The sequence below is a fragment of the Hermetia illucens genome, unplaced genomic scaffold (genome assembly GCF_905115235.1).
Source record: "Hermetia illucens unplaced genomic scaffold, iHerIll2.2.curated.20191125, whole genome shotgun sequence".
Classification (NCBI taxonomy): Eukaryota; Metazoa; Arthropoda; class Insecta; order Diptera; family Stratiomyidae; genus Hermetia; species Hermetia illucens.
The window spans coordinates 234,414-252,639 of record NW_024037034.1 but is presented as its reverse complement, the minus strand read 5'-3'; the positions used below and the strand labels follow the sequence as shown (position 1 = coordinate 252,639).

Genomic DNA, 18,226 nt, shown 5'->3' with positions numbered 1-18,226 from the left:
AAATCTAAAACACTTGTAGATGTAGATGTCACGGTGGCCAAGTTGTCCACCACCGAGACGAAGGTGGAGGGATATCGAACCCCTGCGCTGTGATTTAACTCCTTTGTATTTTCTGGGTATCCTTCCACGCTCTAGAGATGAGTAAACACTAGCTCAAGCATAGCCAGAAAATAAAAGTGCATGGAGACATATTTACACATCAATAGGTATGCCCCTATCCGCCACCTGGGGTCGTGCCTGATGGGAGATCTGGCAACTCCTCACGACCCGCATGTCCGTCCGCCCGCCTGTCCGTCTCTTTTTTTTGTTTTAGCCGAAGGAAATCCATTATGGATACGCATTGAAATCTCCCATATTTTCTCGACACTCTCCTCGTGGGACCACCGTTCAAGTATTGCTTCGTGGGGCTGCTCAGTACTTTGCTGTTCACTCTAAACAAGCTGCTACCGTTTTGTGTGGCGTTAATTGCATTAGCTTTCCTTCTATGTCTCCGTTGTGCTTCTGATTCTCTTGGCTGCTGGTGGATCCGTTTCACTACAGCAACTACCGCGTCTTATGTTGTATTTGATTGCACTATGTACGTTATCAGATTTGCCACCGTTAAATGAGTATTTAGCTCTGTTCTAAGCTTTCTCCTTGAGCTTTTAAATCTTGGGCAGGCGAAGAAGCCCTGTTCTCCGTTTTCGGCTGCACCTTCCCACGAAGGACAATCGGGCTATTCATCTAAACCTAATCTATAGAGGTAATTCCTGTATCCACGGTGTGTGGTTAAGAACTGAGTCAGATCGTAACTCTTCTCACCGTGGTTCCGCATCCGCCTTCTATAAGTTTTTTTGGAGTCGAGTGTTACTCCCAGGTCTTTCAGCGGTGGTTGAGAGCCAACGACATGTTCCGCGATACAAATTTAAACAGTTTTTTGTCTCCGCCGTTTTGTAAAGAGCTCCAATTCCGTCTTGTGATCGATAAAAACCAGCACGTGGTCAATAAGCCAAGACTTAATTGTCCGTATAGTCTCGTTCGTTTTGGTTTATAGAGGTGGAAAGCATCGAAAGCCAAAGTGTGGGACTTTAACCCAGTAAAACCACCCTCTCCTCATCCGCCATGCCCCTCGGAACTATCTAGAGACATTACAACGTGGGCGGGTTAAAGCCCTATTGGCTAACTTCCATGGGAGAATTGTTCTTTCTCTGTTTCCTTTTCGTAAGTGTTCTAACCTTCGAAGCTCCTTCTGAATACAGATTATGGTGCCACAAACTACACTTCTTGGGATTCGCGCATATGAGAAATCATCATTTCCACTTGAAAGCATCTTGTCAAGAGAAGTTGAAGCTATTCCCTCTCATTTGAATATCTCGGACAATCGAAGAGTATGTGTTCCGGGTCCTCGTATTCGTTTATACACTCAGGATAGAAGGGAGAATCGTCATGTCCAACGCGATGTAAATACCAGCGGTATCCACTATGTTCAGTTAGAAATTGGATTAAGTGATAGTGGACATCTTCTCGTCGACGACCTTTGTCATTATGGTTACCACGTGTTTTCCAATTGTGTAGTATTCGGATCTCTTCAGCGAAAATATCGATGAGCACCATTCCTGTGACAACGAAAGCTACTTCGCCTGAAGTTGTTTGGAATGGCTAGCTTCTCTTGACACGCGCAGACGACATACTGAAGGTCATCTTCTCCTATATGCCTGAACATTAACGGTTTTTGGCCAAATGGGCGTTGCATACAGTACAACGCCTAAAAACGAGACAAATTGTACCAACTGGTCCTCCAGGTTAGGGGTTGGGTAAGGCTGACAACCCTATACGGAAAACCGATATTATGAAGCCACAAAAGGAGCCTCAGATAGAATGGATCTTACAACGACGAACCTGGCAACGACAACGGATTAACAATTTGCGCATTTTCTCACGGAACATGCGCTCCCGGTACAGACCCAATGCTGCTGAGCAGCTAGCCGATACTCTGTCCCAATAGAGATGCAATGGACAAAGACCGGTTTCCTGGAGAAGAGTCGCTACACCATATATTATAGCGGCCATCCAGTAAACCATGTGCTCGAAGTAGGTTTCTTAATCAGTGAAAAAAAGAAACGTGTTGTTATCGGCTTTGAAAATATATGCGAAAAGCTATGCACTCTGCGTTTGCGAGGCAAATTTAGAAATATAAGCCTCATAAACGTTCACGCCTTTACAGAGGAGATTGCAGAGTCGGGGAAGGATACCTTCTATCAGGCAGTTGAGCGGACCCTCGAAGCCTGTCCCAAGTATGATATCAAAATCATACTTGGAGATTTCAATAGTCAAGTAGGGAGGGAGCCCGTATTCAGGAGATACGTCGTCTCCCGTAGCTTACATAGGGATACCAATGATAACGGATTGCACATTATTTAGTTAGCAGTATCGCACGAAATGGTTTTTGAAAGTACCTGGTTTGAGCGGAAAGCGGTCCACAAATATACGTGGGCCTCTCCAGACGGGACCACTTTCAACCAGATTGACCACATGCTGATCGAACGCCGCCACCTCTTAGCCTTGATGAATGTCAGAACATATAGGGGGCCATTATCTCGTTGGCATGGTGCTCCGAGCTCGAATTACCACACTACCTACAATTCCCACTGACAATTAGGTGAGAGTGAGTACTGAAGCCATTCACAACACAGCCCTAGAGGACCTATAAGAGGAAAATGGATGCCGCAATATCCGCCTTTAACAGAAATCCTGGAGATGAAGCATCAACAAATGATCTTCACAACCACCTAAAGAACGTTATAATTGATACGGCCACAAAGGTACCTGGCCCCAACTGCAAAAAAAGTCGGAACGGCTGGTTTGACGACGAATGTAAGCTAGCTACGGAACGGAAGAATGCTGCATACCGAGTAATGTTGCATTCTTAAAGAACGCAGGCACGCGCAGAGACTTATCATGAACTCCGTCGGGCGGAAGGAAGCCTGGGAGAACCAACAAGTCCGCGAACTCGAAAAGTGCAGGGAACAACCGCACCAGGCGCGGAAGTTTTACCAACAAGTCAGCAGGATGAAGCCTTCTACACCTCGATGCTCATCCTGCCGAGATAAAGAGGGAAATCTGATTTTCGACAGAATGGGCATATTGGAGCGATGGGTTGAGTTCTTTGATGAATTACTGAGCATCTAGAACGAGTTGAAAGTCTCGCCAACTGAAGACGACGGACAAATACTGCCACCACCAAATATAGGAGAAAGAGTCCGTGCAATACATCGGCTTAAAAATCATAAGTCAGAGCCAATGGAATTACAGCCGAATTAGTTAAATATGAAGGCGACCAGTTACACCAAGTGGTTCATCAACTTGTGCTCAAAGTATGAGACAGCGAATCAATGCCTGACGATTGTCAACGAGGTATTATCTGTCTCATATATAAAAAGGGGGATATAACACAGTGCACCAATTATAGAGATATTATGTTGTTGAGTACCATCGATAAGATATTCTTCGCTATCTTGCTAGGCCGGATAGCCCCATACGCTCAGAACATCATTGACCCATACCAAGGAGATTTCACTCCGGGAAAATCAGTAACAAATCAGATTTTCTCTCTGCGGCAAGCGATGGAAAAACTGTTGGAATACGGACACTAGTTGCACCATCCATTCATCGATTTTAAAGCCGCCTATGATAGCATAGCCAGTGTAAAACTGTACACGGCCATGAGAGAATTTGGTATCCCGACGAAATTGATAAGACTAACTAGGCTGACCCTGACCAATGTGTGAGGCCAGATAAAAGCAGCACGATCACTCTCAAGACCATTCGACATCAACAACGGCCTACGATAAGGGGTTGCCCTAGCACGCGTCCTCTTTAACCTGGCAATCGACAAACTCATTGGTGATGTTGAGGTAAATGCAAGAGGTACGATCCCCTTTAAGTCCACCCAACTACCGGCCTATGCTGACGATACTGACATCATGAGAAGAACTATGCGAGACGTACAAACTTCTTGGGCTGCACATCAATGAAGCCAAAATAAAACCAAACAATCAATCAAACTGCACTGGTCAAACGGGAAGAATAAAGATACGAGACTACAACTTTGAGACTGTTGATAATTTCTCCTATCAGGGTCGAAAATCACAACCGATAACAACTACGATGGTGAAATCCGCGCACGGTTGTTGTCAGCTAACAGAGCCAATTTCAACTTACAAAAGCTGTTACGCTCGAAACGTCTCACCATAGGGTCAAAACTCTTACTGTACAAGATAATTATCTTTCCAGTCCTCATGGATTCCTCGGAGACTTGAGTTCTTAGCGAGAAGAATTGCGAACTCTTGGCCGCGTTCGAGAGAAGAATCCTCCGAAGAATTTTAGGCCCCCTACATAAGGATGGACGATTCCGTAGCCTATATAACGATGAAATCTATGAGCGGTTGTGGATAAAATCCGGCTCAATAGGTTACGGTGGGTGGGTCACTTAATCTGTATGGATAAGAATGATTCAGCCCGGAAAGCCTATAAGGGCAATATCTATGGTAGAAAAAGAAGACGAGGCTGACCCTGCCTGAGATGGAGCGATGGCGTAGGTCAGGACGCCAGACAGCTATTAGCGATATCGAATTGGTGGACCTCGGCGCAAAACCGGGATGTCTAGAGTTCCTTATTAAGGCAGGCTTAGACCGGATACCGGTTGTTGCGCCGTTGATGATAATGACTCTAATAGCTCTCACCATGTTTTTTATAGCTTGGTGCACGTTATGCTTGTCCTTGATGAACTCAGACAGCTCCACTATTTCTGCACCAAGCTGTGTGAAGGGTAATTCTTCTGCTTTTCGGCTCTGCTCTCCATAAGTCCTAACAGGATTACGAGTCCAAAATAGTCCTTCACATTTGCCATTCATTGTTCTACCTTCAGTTTTTTGTTTTTTGATGTTTCGCGTTGGCGGAGATCTCAAAGTTGACGAACTTCTAAATGGGTTCTTTTCCTGGTCAGGGAGTACCTCCTGCTGCTGCTTCTCTTGGATATGTGCGGTCGGTGTTGTTCCTATTTTTGTCGTCCAGCGATCTGCTTTCGATTCATCCTTCTTCGAGTTTGTTACTGGTGTTTTTGGTAGAGTGGTACTTCGCTTAAAAACCGCCTTTTCTCAATATAAGACACTTGTAGCATTAGATGCCACGGTGGCCAAGTAGTCCACCACCGGGGCATTGCGGTGGAAGGATATCGACGATCGGGAGCCCGCTGGCTCACTCCCAAAAGTTGCCGATACGGGGGTTCCGAGCCTCTGCACCGTAAGTTTCCTCCTTCTCTCGTCTTTCACGGTGGTTTATGTTCTGGGTATTCTTCCCATAGCCATTGTGATCCACGTCTCAAAGGGTGATCACTAGCCTATGCACAGTCATAAAAGAAAAGTGCATGAACACATATTTACACATCAATAGGTATGCCCCAATCCACCAGCTGGGGTCGCGCCTGATAGGAGATCGGGCCACTCCTCACAGGCCCGTTTGTCCATCTGTCCATTATTATTAAGGTTTTGTATTTACACAATTAAATCGGTTTACTGTCTATCTGTCTGTCTGTCTGTCACACGCATTTTTCTCAGAGACGGTTATAGTGATTGACACCAAATTTGGTTGAAAGGTAGGAACTGTTGACGCTTATGCATATAGTGAGTTGCATCCTTTTACGTCGAATTTAAGGGGGGTTCCCCATACATGCAAAAGGGCAGTCTATATTTTTTTTTCATCAAATATAGTCATGTGTGGTATCAAATGAAGGGTCTCGGTTGGTACTTCCGAAGCTGGTCTTAATTTTGACATTTGTTGGGCAGATGGAGAGTGCGTGGGGTCGAAAGTGATCATTTCTTTGACAAACCCATTTTCAGAAACTACCAAACCGAAACATCTGTAAAAAATCATGGGGCTATATGGTGCCTAATTTTTAGTAATTGCCAGGAAAACCCGCTTTAAGTTCATCCCCGAATCACGAAATTACAGCAATATAGGCTACGTCATAGAGGATGATCCTGCCAAATTTTGTGAAAATCGTACTATTACTAATAAAGTTATGATAGATCAAAGCTGTCGCTTCAGTCTAAATTCAAGACTTGGAATATCAATATCACTTGAAAGTGGATATATGCATATATTACATGCTGCATACCAAAGGGACAAATTCACACTCAAATTTCTTTATAAATACACAAAACCTTTCATACCTGAAGCGTCTAGCTTACGGTTTCCCGACTTGCTTTTTTCTTTGAGGAGGTCGAAATCTTCAAAAGACACTGGCCTGTACACGCCAGCGTGTAAGGTTCGTACCCACTAAAACCAGTCCCGACTCACTCCCAAGCTGCGTGAAACCCCCATTAGGTATTACATCTGTCTCACGGAAAATAACGAGGTAGAAGAGGCCATCAAACGCGAATGCCTGGAGGTAACCAATGTCCGGATTGGTATCACTTTCGCGAACTCCCGAGACCAAAAACTTGCTGTGGTGGAAGTTGCCGAGCAATACGCGAGGAAGCTTCTAAACAGCAGGAAAATAAGAATTGGTTGGGTAGTGTGTAGGATGCGGATTCGGGCCGCCCCAGCCAAATCTTACAGATGTTTGGATTACGGGCACACATCTGCAAGCTGTCGGGGACCTGACAGAAGGGCAACATGCCGTAAATGCGGTCAGGCAGGCCATAAAGCGAACACCTGCAATGAAAAGGAAAGCTGCGTCCTATGCAGGGACCGTGGCGCGACTGATGAGAGCGGTGCGCACACTGCACTTCAGAGCAGAACTGGTAAGAGCTAGGACACGGCCAACATGATTTGCATCCTACAAATCAATATGCACTGGAGTGCAACCGCTCACGAGTTGTTAGCGCAGTTCGCTGCGGAGACCAAAACTGATACTCATCAGTGAGCAGTAAGGAAACAAGGGCCCAGTTTCATGGCACCCAGACATATCAGGTACCGCTGCCATCTGGGTTCGGGACGGCACCCTCCTTAGGGTTCTTGCCCAAGGCCGAGGGGACGGCTTTGTCTGGATTCGGTGTTCATGGATAGCGTTTTTTAGTGTCTATCTTACCCCAAATGAGACGATGCCGGACTTTCGTCGGAGGCTTGATGCTTTGGAGGACGCTATTTTAAACACGGATGGGCGGATCCTAGTCGGGGTGACTTCAATGCTAGTGCACTTGAATGGGGCATGCCTCACACAGATTCCAGAGGGAAACGAATTCTGGAAATGGCGGCGAGAACAGTACTGGGAGTTCTAAACACCGGATCCACCCCAACGTTCCGGCGCCCGGGCTGCGAAGGAAGCATTCCAGACGTAACCTTCGCGTCGGAATCACTGGTGTCGCTGGTGGACGGGTGGCGAGTTCTGGAAGACTTCTCGATAAGTGACCACCAATACATTGCTTTCGAAGTGGTGGACACAAACTCTCGGTGTGCGCCACCCCAGCGATCTTTCTGTGCATGGAACGTCGCGAAAGTGAACACCGGGAAGTTTGTCGAAACCCTGGGAACGGGTGGAGCCACGCTGGAGGGTATTCTTGGGGGCGGTGGCGCCGCAGCTGAAACTGTCGTAAATTCAGTTATGAACCTGATAACGACGGTCTGCGGAGCCTCCGTGCCCAGGAAAACCTCGAGGCGCGGAAAACTTTCCATGTATTGGTGGACATTGGCTCGCTGTTGGCAAGATCTGGTCGACGAGGTAACCCGAAAAACCGGGGCTCTGCGGAAACCCACCCTGTTCACTTAAGGCCGAGCAGATGGACCGCATTGTAATTACACTCTTTCCTGCGCACCCCGTACGGGATGGTGACGTCGGCGCGGAGAGCGCAGAGGACTGTCCACTTTTCTCCATGAAAGAGTTGGAACAGGCAGTACTCTCTATGAAGGCGGCCTGGTCTGATTATGCTTGAGGTTATAGTTGCATAATTCGGCAAGTCCTCACACGACCTCCGCGTGGTGGCCGCTGGAAACCGTCTTCGGGCGGGCTAAGAGTGTGGAGGGCCTGGCTGGGAGTAGGCCCATCCAACTGACGAGGATCTGCTTGTCTGCTGGTCATGTGTTAGGGGCAAGTAGATATGGCGGGGGGATGGACTGAAGCAACAGCCTGGGGATCGTCCTCCCTGCACCGGAGAAGGTGCTAATAGGAGCCCAAGTCAAGGTGGAACAGCATACGCCGAGGGCTGCGTGGCCAATGGGGAGCTTGGGCTTTAATATGCGAACTCTGAATACCTTGGGCACCTTCAGCTTCAAATAAGATCCTTACCCTGGTGGCCTGGCCAGCCAGGGTAGACATTCTTCCCGGACTACTCGTGGGACCAAGACATGGACTCAATTAACAAAAAAACTAAAACGATGATAGAAGAGGAGGCGATGATGCCAGGCGCATCATCGGAAGACGAGCTGTTGGCCTCCAGCCAGGAGACAGTGGCCGTCGAGAGCAGTACACTCGGTGCCAGCTGTAGCACCGTTGTGCTGAAACCAACCGCAGGGACCTCCCGGAGCGAGGCGTTAGACGGACTAGTGGCTTCCAGCCTAAAACCCACTGCCGTCAAGCTGGGTGTAGCGAGTACCAGACATAGTACTCCTGACCCGAAGCCCTCAGCGTCGGGGGATCCCTCGAAAGCGAAAACCGACAAGAATGTCAGTCGCCGGAAACCGGCTAAGAAGCGAAGGTCCAGGGGTGTCCTGCTCAAGAGCCAGTACCAGAAGGCCATGCATATTCTCGGCAAGATTGCCAAGAATAAGGAGGCCGGTACTGTTGATGAGCGGGATGAAAAATACCTCGCTAAATACCAGGCGATTGTTGATGAATACAACAGCAAACGCCGGGCTGACGAGCAGAAGGCGAAGCCCATCGCTCTAAAACGCAACCGATCTCAAGATGAGGTCGAACAAGATTAGAAGCGGAGCAGAGCGGGCAAGAGCGCAGACGCCAAGCAATATACGGAAGAAATTGTACAGCAACCGTCAGCCGGCGGGCCACGTACTGCGAAGCCCTTCAGCGACGTGGCCAGGAGTCACTTACGTGTGGCGCTGGCGGATGGCAATTCTGCTAGCGGCAAACTAACGCTGGAGGTGTGGACCAGTGTGGAGGCTAGACTGTCGGGCATGGTCTATGAACATTTCGTGGAGACCGGAGGCAAGCATCCGGGACTCACTCCCCACTTTGATTCATCTCAGATGGTTCGTGGGTTCCACGTAATAGCTTGCATGGGCCAGTTCTCTAAGGACTTACTCGGCTCGTGTGTCGCTAAGATCAGCGACGCCTGGGAGGGCGTTAAGCTCAAGATTATCCCTTACGACGAGATACCCAGGAGACCGGTCGCTCGCATCTGGTTGCCGAAGATCCGCATGGAGAAGAACAAGCTCGTCCATTTCCTGCGCCTTCACAACCCCGGGATTCTCATGGACGACTGGGTTGTTATAAAGGAGGAGGAACCTCAGATAAACAGCCAGCCCGTACTACTCCGCATAAACGAGAAGTGCTTGGAGGCACTGAAAAAGGCTGATTATAAAGTGTGGTTCGGAGTCAGGAATGTCAAAGTAAAAGTGTTCCGTTCTGCGAAACCGGACGACCTTGACCCAATCGAAGCCGCCAACGAGCTGTTGTAGGAGATGACGATCGACGGTCGGACGGGGGCTGACAAACCCCCCACGCAAGCAGATCATGCTGAGGGTAACGCAGACAAATCTGCAGCACTAGAAGTGCGCTTTGACTAATCTGCTCGTCTTCCTCTTAGAGGAAGACATCGACATCGCATTAATACAGGAGCCCTGGGTCGGAAGCAACCGAACCATTAAAGGGTTCCAAAGCAAATATTTTAATTTATTCCACAGCACAGGAGACGCTGATCAGGATAGACCTAGAGGATGTATTCTTGCGAGGTAGAGTCTGCACGCTTTCCTGTGCCCGGACCTGAGTTCCAGTGACCTAGTTGTGGTCAAGCTGGAGCAGGTGGGGGCAGAGAACGTGTATATTTCCTCGGCGTACATGGCTCATGACCGATCAGCTCCGCCAGAAGAACTACAACATCTGACGAACACCATAACAGCAAAGAAAGCCAACCTGCTGATAGGCTGCGACGCAAATGCAAGGCATACGCTTTGGGGCAGCTCGGAAATCAACGAAAGAGATGAGTCATTCTTTGATTTTATTATTACTTCAAATCTATTGGTGTGTAACAGGGGCAGTACACCAACCTTTCATTTCCCCTGCTCGGAGAACTGTGACGGTTGGGAGGAGGTCCTTGATATCACCCTAATAACAGACAACGGGATTCTTAGGGTGGAGGACTGGAGAGTGTCTGACCAGAGTCTCGTGCCCTGCTAAGTACAGCAAAAAGACCCTGCCACCGTGGTGGAACGAAGATCTCTCTAGTCTCAGGAAGCTGACCAGAGAAATCTTCAACATCTGGTACAGGCAAAAATACTGGCAGCCATATAAGGACTGCCTAAAGAAGTACAAGTCGGCCATCAGGACCGCCAAGAGGCGGTCTTGGCTAGACTATTGTCAGAACATTGAAAGCACTAGTGAATCCGCGAGGCTCAATAAGATTCTGTCCAAGGAACATAAGAGTCCATCCTTCCTTAAAAAGTCGGAAGGCTCCTGGACGGAATCTTCTAGTGAAATCTTAGAGCTGCTGGCGCAAACGCACTTTCCTTCCAGCGAGGAGGACTGTGAGTCAGAACCTCGCTTGGAAGGTTTGCGACAACCCCAGCTGTGCGAGACTATCAAATCGGTAATTACCAGGGATAGGATCGGCTGGGCTATAAACAGCTTGTCCGCATACAAATCTCCAGGTCCAGATGGCATAATGCCAGTCATGCTGCAGAAGCAGCAGGAAAGGGTTGTGCCGTGGCTTGTTGAGATTTACCGGAGCTGCATCACTTTAGGATACGTACCGCAGTCCTGGAGGCGCGCACGGGTGGTTTTCATACCGAAAGCCGGCAGGCGAGGTCATGAGTCCGCGAAGGATTTTCGGCCAATCAGCCTGACTTCTTTCGTGCTGAAGACCCTAGAACGCGTCCTGGACATTCACTTAAGGATGATTATGGAGAGAACGCCTTTCTCTAAGTCCCAGCATGCCTACCTCAAAGGAAAATCCACAGAAACCGCACTCCTCGAGGTAATTGGCACGGTTGAGCGGTCGCTGCAGTACAAGCACTATACCCTTGCTGCCTTCTTGGATATAGAAGGAGCTTTCAACAACGTCAGTACCAACGCCATCAAGGAAGCCTTGACCGGTATTGGATTGGAGGGGTATCTTACGCATTGGATTATATCCATGCTGAGTACCAGGATAATCCAGTCCGATCTGGGAGGCAACCATTTGACCAGAGCTGTGAACAGAGGCACGCCCCAGGGTGGTGCTATCTCACCGGTGCTCTGGTTAATAGTAATGGACAAAATTTTACGTACATTGGACAGCAGCGGGGTGAAGGTGGTGGCGTATGCCGGTGATATTAGTATCAGGGATGTTTCTGTCCATTATGAGCGACATCATGGAAGGAGCGTTGCAAAAGGTGTGCCTGTGGCCGCAAGATGCGGACTCAGCATAAACCCAACCAAAACGCAACTGATGCTATTCACCACCCAGACAAGGATACCTGAATTCCATCTACCACGGCTGAATGAACAAAGATTGGCTCTTTCCTCTGATGTAAAGTATCTGGTTGTAATCCTGGATCCTAAGCTAAATTGGAGGTTGAACATAGAACTGAGGGTTAAGAAGGCCTGTATAGCCTTCTATGCCTGTAAGAGAACCTTTGCCAAGAAATGGGGTCTCCGGCCGAGGATGGTTCTCTGGATGTACACCGCTGTAGTGCGTCCGATCCTGACGTACGGATCTATTGTATGGTGGCAGGCTTTGAAGAATAAATACAATAGAACGAAGCTTAATAGGATTCAAAGAACCGCGTGTGCAGGTGCTACGGGGGCTCTGCAGTCCTGCCCGGCAGCTGCTCTCAATGTACTCCTGCATCTCCTCCCCCTAGACCTCCACATCAAATATGTTGCAGCGTGCAGTGCCGGCGGCGTGTTGCAAGACTATGACACGGTATTCTTTACGGACGGATCAAAGATGGCCTATGGAGTCGGCGCGGGTGTATCCAAGTCGTATGGTCTCCCAGGTTTCACCAGTGTATTCCAGGCGGAAGTACTGGCGATATTGGAAGTCTGTCGATGGCTGGAGCGTGATTCGAGCCCCAAGCGTAACATAGCCATTCTGACTGACAGTCAAGCGGCCATCAAGGCCTTGTACTCAACGACGACATCTTCCCGGTTGGTGGGGCAGTGCAGAGACACGCTCAACCATCTGGGCGGCACGCTCAAGATCACTCTCCTCTGGGTTCCCGGGTATAGGAACATAGAGGGGAATGAGCGGACTGACGGATTGGCCAGGCAAGGCTCTGCTCTTGGCAGTCCCTCGGGGAATACAGTCGGTGTTCCGCTGGCGGCTGTTGGGGGCCGAGTCTACTCGCACTACCTAGCAGCCGCGGGCCTGAGATGGCGAAGGCTTACAAGCTGTGCCAAATCAAGGAGAATTTGGCCCGCTTATAACATAGCTCGATCACGAGAGCTCCTGTGCCAGACGCGTGCAAATGCATTCAAGATTACGGCGGTCTGCACGGGGCACTGGCCCATAGGGGACCATGCCGCTAGGCTCGGCTTACCCTACAACTCGCATTGCCGAAGCTGCGGAGAAGGAAGGGAAACCCTCATGCACTTTCTCTGCGATTGCCCAGCTCTGGCTCGAGTCAGGTTGCGGACACTGGGTAAACCATTCTTTGGGGACCTCAGTGAGATTTCTAGCTGCAGGGTCGGAGAGCTGCTTTCCTTCGTGAATGCTACGGGCTGGCTCTGAAGATCCGAGCCAGCTGGACTCTGCTTCCCTGTTCCCATAACAACAGTCAGGGTCTTAGGAGTTTGTGGCATCAAAACGGCGCACCAATGCGCTAATTGGGCTCCTCGGAGCGGCTACTGATACCTACCTACCTACCTACTCTCTATAAAAAAACAGGAAGGCGCCAGGACCCGATGGTATTCCAGCAGAGGTATACAAACTAGTATTCCAACACTGGCCAGTCGTACTGCTCGACGCATTTCTGAAAGAGGACACTTTCCCTGCTCGTTGGAAAGTTGCGAGGCTTGCGCTGATCCATAAAGGGAAAGGCGACCCCGAATTGCCGTCTTCATACCGCCCACTATACATGCTTGACACTACTGGGAAAGTGCTCGAGAAGCTCATCAGAAGTAGACTCGCTCAAGCGATACGTGCTGCCGGAGATTTATCTCTCCGGCACTTTGGTTTTAGAGCAGGGAGATCCATAATTGATGCTATCATGCAAGTCGTGGACGCCGTTCGACGAGCAGAGGCACATAGCCACCGAACTCGACGAGTGGTGCTCCTCGTAACACTTGACGTCAGAAACGCCTTTAATTCCGTAAGATGGAAAGACATTCTAGGCACACTAGACAATACTTTCAACGTGCCGAACTATCTCTTCTGGATTTTGACGGACTATCTGAAGAACCGCTCCCTGCTCTATGAAACACTAGAGGATCAAAGGTGGATGGAGGTCACGTCGGGGGTAGCACAGGGATCCATCCTAGGGCCGGACCTCTGGAACGCTACCTATGACAGTCTGCTTAAATTCGACATGTCAGAAGAGTCGCGCCTAGTCGGCTGTGCAGATGATGTCGCAGCGGTTGTTGCTGGACGCACTGTCGAACAGGCGCAGAGCAGACTCGGCATATTGATGCGACGGGTAAGCGGATGGATGACTACTTATGGAACAAGGCTGCAGCTGGAGTTTCGGCGTTAATGGCAAACATTGGGGGTCCTACGTCTAGTAGGCGACGTCTCCTGATGAGTTCAACGTAGTCTGTCCTGTTCTACAGCGGAGAGGTATGGGCTGGCTGACGAGGTATATCGTAAACGCCTCGGGCAAGTACAGAGACGGGGAGCTTTACGGGTGGCGTCTGCGTACCGCACTGTCTCTGAACCGGTCGTGATGGTGATCGCGGGAGTGATCCCCGCTGCTCTTCTTGATAGGGAGTGTCAGGCCATATTCAAGCGTAAGGGAGATGAGCCAAGGGAGGTGGTTGCTCGCGAGGAACGGCAACACACTCTAGACGAGTTGAAGCTTTCTTGGCAAAATGAAACTAGAGGCAGATGGACTGCGCGGCTCATCGGCAACTTAGGTGCGTGGCTGAATCGGAAGCATGGTGAGACTGACTATTTCCTTACCCAATTTTTAAGTGGGCATGGAAGTTTTCAGTCTTACCTGCACAAAATTGGAATGCCGCGTTCTCCGGATTGTGTGTTTTGCAATGGAGTTGTGAACGATGCCTACCACACTTTTTTTTCTTGTGGAAGGTGGGATGGGGTTCGTCAGCAGCTCTATTTAAACACAGGGGATCTCTCTCCGGACAACATTGTCGAAGAGATGCTGAGGACTGCTGACAGCTGGAACCGTGTTGCCCATTACTTTCGGGCCCTTCTCGTTGCTAAGAAAATAGAACTCGACCGGTGGAGGAGCCGGATGGCAGGGGGTTCCTTGAACTGACAGTTCCCTTCCTCCTCTCCTCTTCCGTTGGCGAAAGGAATTCCCTGATTTGAAGACTCCGCAAGGCGGGAAAGTTCGGGGACTAGCCCGAAGTAATGTGACAAACGGTTCCAGGCTAGCTGTCTAACGATGGGGAGGTGTTTAATTGGTAGTCCGACGACGTACCGAAGCGGGAATCCAACACTGTGTGCGCAAATGCATTCACCTACCCTACCCCAAAAAAAAGGTATTACATCGTAATACTGGGTAAATGCGACCATGGAGTTGATTGGATGCCAGTCTTCCTGATATGCTAACACCCTTAGCGACAGTTTTTCTGGTATGAGCACCTCTCCTACAGTCTGCTCTAGGTTCTTTCTTTCTTCCACAAATCTTGGACAGTGGAATAATACGTGATCTGGATCCTCTGCTACTCCATTGCAGTTTGGACAATCGGGTAAGATATCTATATTAAACTTGAAGAGGTCCTGGCGGTATCCTCCATGTCCTCTCAGAAACTCTGCATCGCCCCATCACGATTCTATAGGCGCTTTTCCATGGGTTTACGTCCGCTTCTAAACGGAGCTCCTTGAAGCATTCCCTGTTGCTCGTTGGATGGCGAGCTTGAGGGTTTTGCTAGCTTTCTTATAGTCATGCTCTTTTTGCCCTTGGTCGATTCTGCCTACCGCTCTTTGAGCCGCTCTTCTGGCTCAGTGGCAGGCTGATCGAAGGCTGGCCAGGTCAGCATTCCACCAGTAGTTTCGTCTTCTACTGGGGAATGAGCACCTCCTCGGCGTGGACGCGTCACATGCTTTGGTGATGCATTGGGCCACATGGGCAGCTCCTTCCGTAGAGGCGTCTACTTTATTAGGTTGTTCTAACCACACCTCCATGAAGGTCTGCTCATCTAGAGCATTAGCGGATCAGCCTGACATCTTTCTCGGTTTCGGGCATGATGGTCTTATGCCCGGTGATTCCACTCATAGCCCAAAGAAGATTGATGGGTGATCGCTGTGGGTGTAGTGCTTGTTGACGCAGCAAGACATATCACGTGCCAGTGCAGGGCTGACAAAAGTTAGGTCTACGATTGAGGCAGACTGCCCTTTCTGAAAGGTGTTTACATAACCTTTTTTGGCCAAGATTATATCCAACTGCGCTAAAGCATCTAATAGACTACGGCCTCTTGCATTTGTTTTTCTGCTACCCCACTCACGGGGCTAAGCATTGAAGTCATTAGCATAAATATGTATGTTTTAGTCCACTTTCATATAAAAATCTTGCGGTTTTATGAGGGCATGTATATTCTAATCCAGTTTCATATAAAAATCTTGTGGCTTTGTGCCGGCCGGTTTGGCTCGGGCTGTGTGCGTTTTTCTTGGTGCGTTGTGTTGATAAAGGGAGGCAGTGGTTTTTACACGGGTATGTTTGTGGGGGTTGGCGTGCTTCTTGTTGCGGTGGGGGGTGTGATAAAGTGAAGTGGCGCCTGGATTGTTACGATTTGTGCTTGGGCTGATTTTGTTGTTGAGGTTGCTGATAAGGGGCGATCGTTTGAATGTGCGTATTGCTAAGGTGAGGTGCTGTGATCTTCTAAACTGAATACCAGTTCAATATTTCCCAGCAAATCATTCAGCCATTTTTTTCTTTGTTCTTTTCTATTTTTGTACTTCCCAAAATATTGTTAGTCCACCTTCCCATTTCAGTCCATAATGATTTTCGTATACGCAGTGTGCCTGGCATTGCAGCTCTCTTGATAGTGTTGTAAAACTGAAGGGAGGTTTCAGTATAAAGTATCGATGAAAATTTTCGTTTCCATTTACGGCAGCTTTGATGATGAGTGGTGTAATTTGTTTGCGCGCAGAATTTAAATGTGATACTGGATTAACATTTATGATTTCCATAGTTTTTGTATAAGTTTTTGAACTGAAGAAGTGGGCGGGTTGTACTCTATCACACGGTCATGAAGGAGCAAGCAGTAAGCTGTTAAGGCAGGTACATCTACAGATGTTTTCATGTCTATCCTTATGTCCACTGCGCCAGATTTCATGAATTTATTTTGACGTGAACAATCAATTACTATAATTGGTACAGATTCCTTATATTCGCTTCATGAAAGTAGTGGCTGAGGTTGTACGCCGTAATAAGATTGTTGAAAATTGTAGTACATATCATAAATATATGAGAATTCATGAGTGGTGCGTGAGGGAATATTATTGATGTAAGACTCTCCAACTATGTTGCACCCAATCCGTGTTACGTTCACTTTAAGATAAGGTAGGTAAGAAGTATCTTTTCCGTTGATTTTCAATTTTCGTTTAGCGAATCCCAACAATTGACCAATGGATCTTTCTTTATTGAAGTAAATTGAAACGTTTGACTTTATTTCACTTCTGAGTGATTATTATTAGCCTGTATTAAAAAAAAATTATTTTCTCGTTGATCTTCGCTAGTCCTTTATATAGATAGTTGGCAATATCATCAATTTCGTACGATCCAATGGGTATTTTTAGAATATGCTTCCCAATGGAAAAAATTACAGTGCGCGGTGATTTGTTGAAATCACTAGTTCAGAAAAGTAAAAAGAAAAAGTGAAAAGTGAATACCCGGAGTGGAGCAAAATACCTGAAGGAAGTATCGTCCAGTACACGTTATACAGTGCATCTCAAAATTTTTGAGACACTGTATAGTGTTTTTGAAAAGGTAAACTACAAGAAAATTTTTTGTTGTTTCAGATAGCAGCGGAAGAAGACCTACAGCCACGCAGAACGGGCTTGGGGACAGAATGTCCGCCAAGAGGAGTAAGGTGATACTCCCTGGCGAGATGTCCTCCGAGGAAGAGGGGAGCACGGGCCCCGAGGTCAACGAGGCTGCTTTGGGCCTGCAAAAGGAAATTGCAGACCTGAAGTGCGAAAGAGCGGCCCTGGCACAGCAGTTGGAGTGCCAGCAGCTGCTCATCAAGCAACTTCAGCAGAAGCTAGCGTTGCTAGAGGAGACGGTCCGCTCTGGGCCGGCACCAGCTCAGCAGCAACGAATTCACCAACAGCAACAACAACAACAACAGCAAGAACAACAAGAACAGCAAGAGCAACAGCAACCGCATCAACAACAACAACAGGACCAGCAGGAAGCCCTCGCAATGGACATCGTGGGATCCCCTGCATCCTTCCCTGAGGTCATCATCGATGAGGACCCCTTCAACTTCGTCCGGAGCCGGAAAAGCATTAAAAAAAGTAAGGTTAGTGCGAAAATTGTAACCGCCACAGCCACCACAGCCATCCGCAAATCCTTCCCCGTCCTTAAAAACCAAAAAGGGTAAAATTCCAGCCATTACCGGCTACAATTTAAACGTGCCCCATTTCCTCCGACTAATTAAAGCCAAGGGATTGAAAGCATCCCTAAAAAACACGAGGGCGGATAGAACCCTCATCTTTACGGAGACGGCGGAAGAACACGCCCAGGTCTTCGCGCTCATGAAAGAGCAAGGGCTTAACGCCACAACCCGGACTCCGCCTTCTTTGCGAAATCAGTCCCTAATTATCCGAGGGCTCCACAGGGAAACGGACCCCACGGACATCCTGCAGGAACTGCAAGCCGACCACCCTGAGTTCAAACTCAACACGGTGGCGAACTTGGTCACGCGCAGAGACAAAGCTCTGCACAGAGAAGTCCCCACCCTCCCGAT

At 48.5% G+C, this 18,226-nt stretch overlaps 1 protein-coding gene across 1 annotated transcript; it reads left to right on the top strand.

Moving 5' to 3' along the window:
- The first annotated feature begins 17,365 nt into the window (after positions 1 to 17,365).
- LOC119661064 (signal transducer and activator of transcription C-like) lies at positions 17,366 to 17,860 on the top strand. Its single transcript, XM_038070262.1, has one exon. The coding sequence runs from the start codon at positions 17,366 to 17,368 to the stop codon at positions 17,858 to 17,860; it is 495 nt and encodes a 164-aa protein (XP_037926190.1).
- The last annotated feature ends 366 nt before the right edge of the window (positions 17,861 to 18,226 follow it).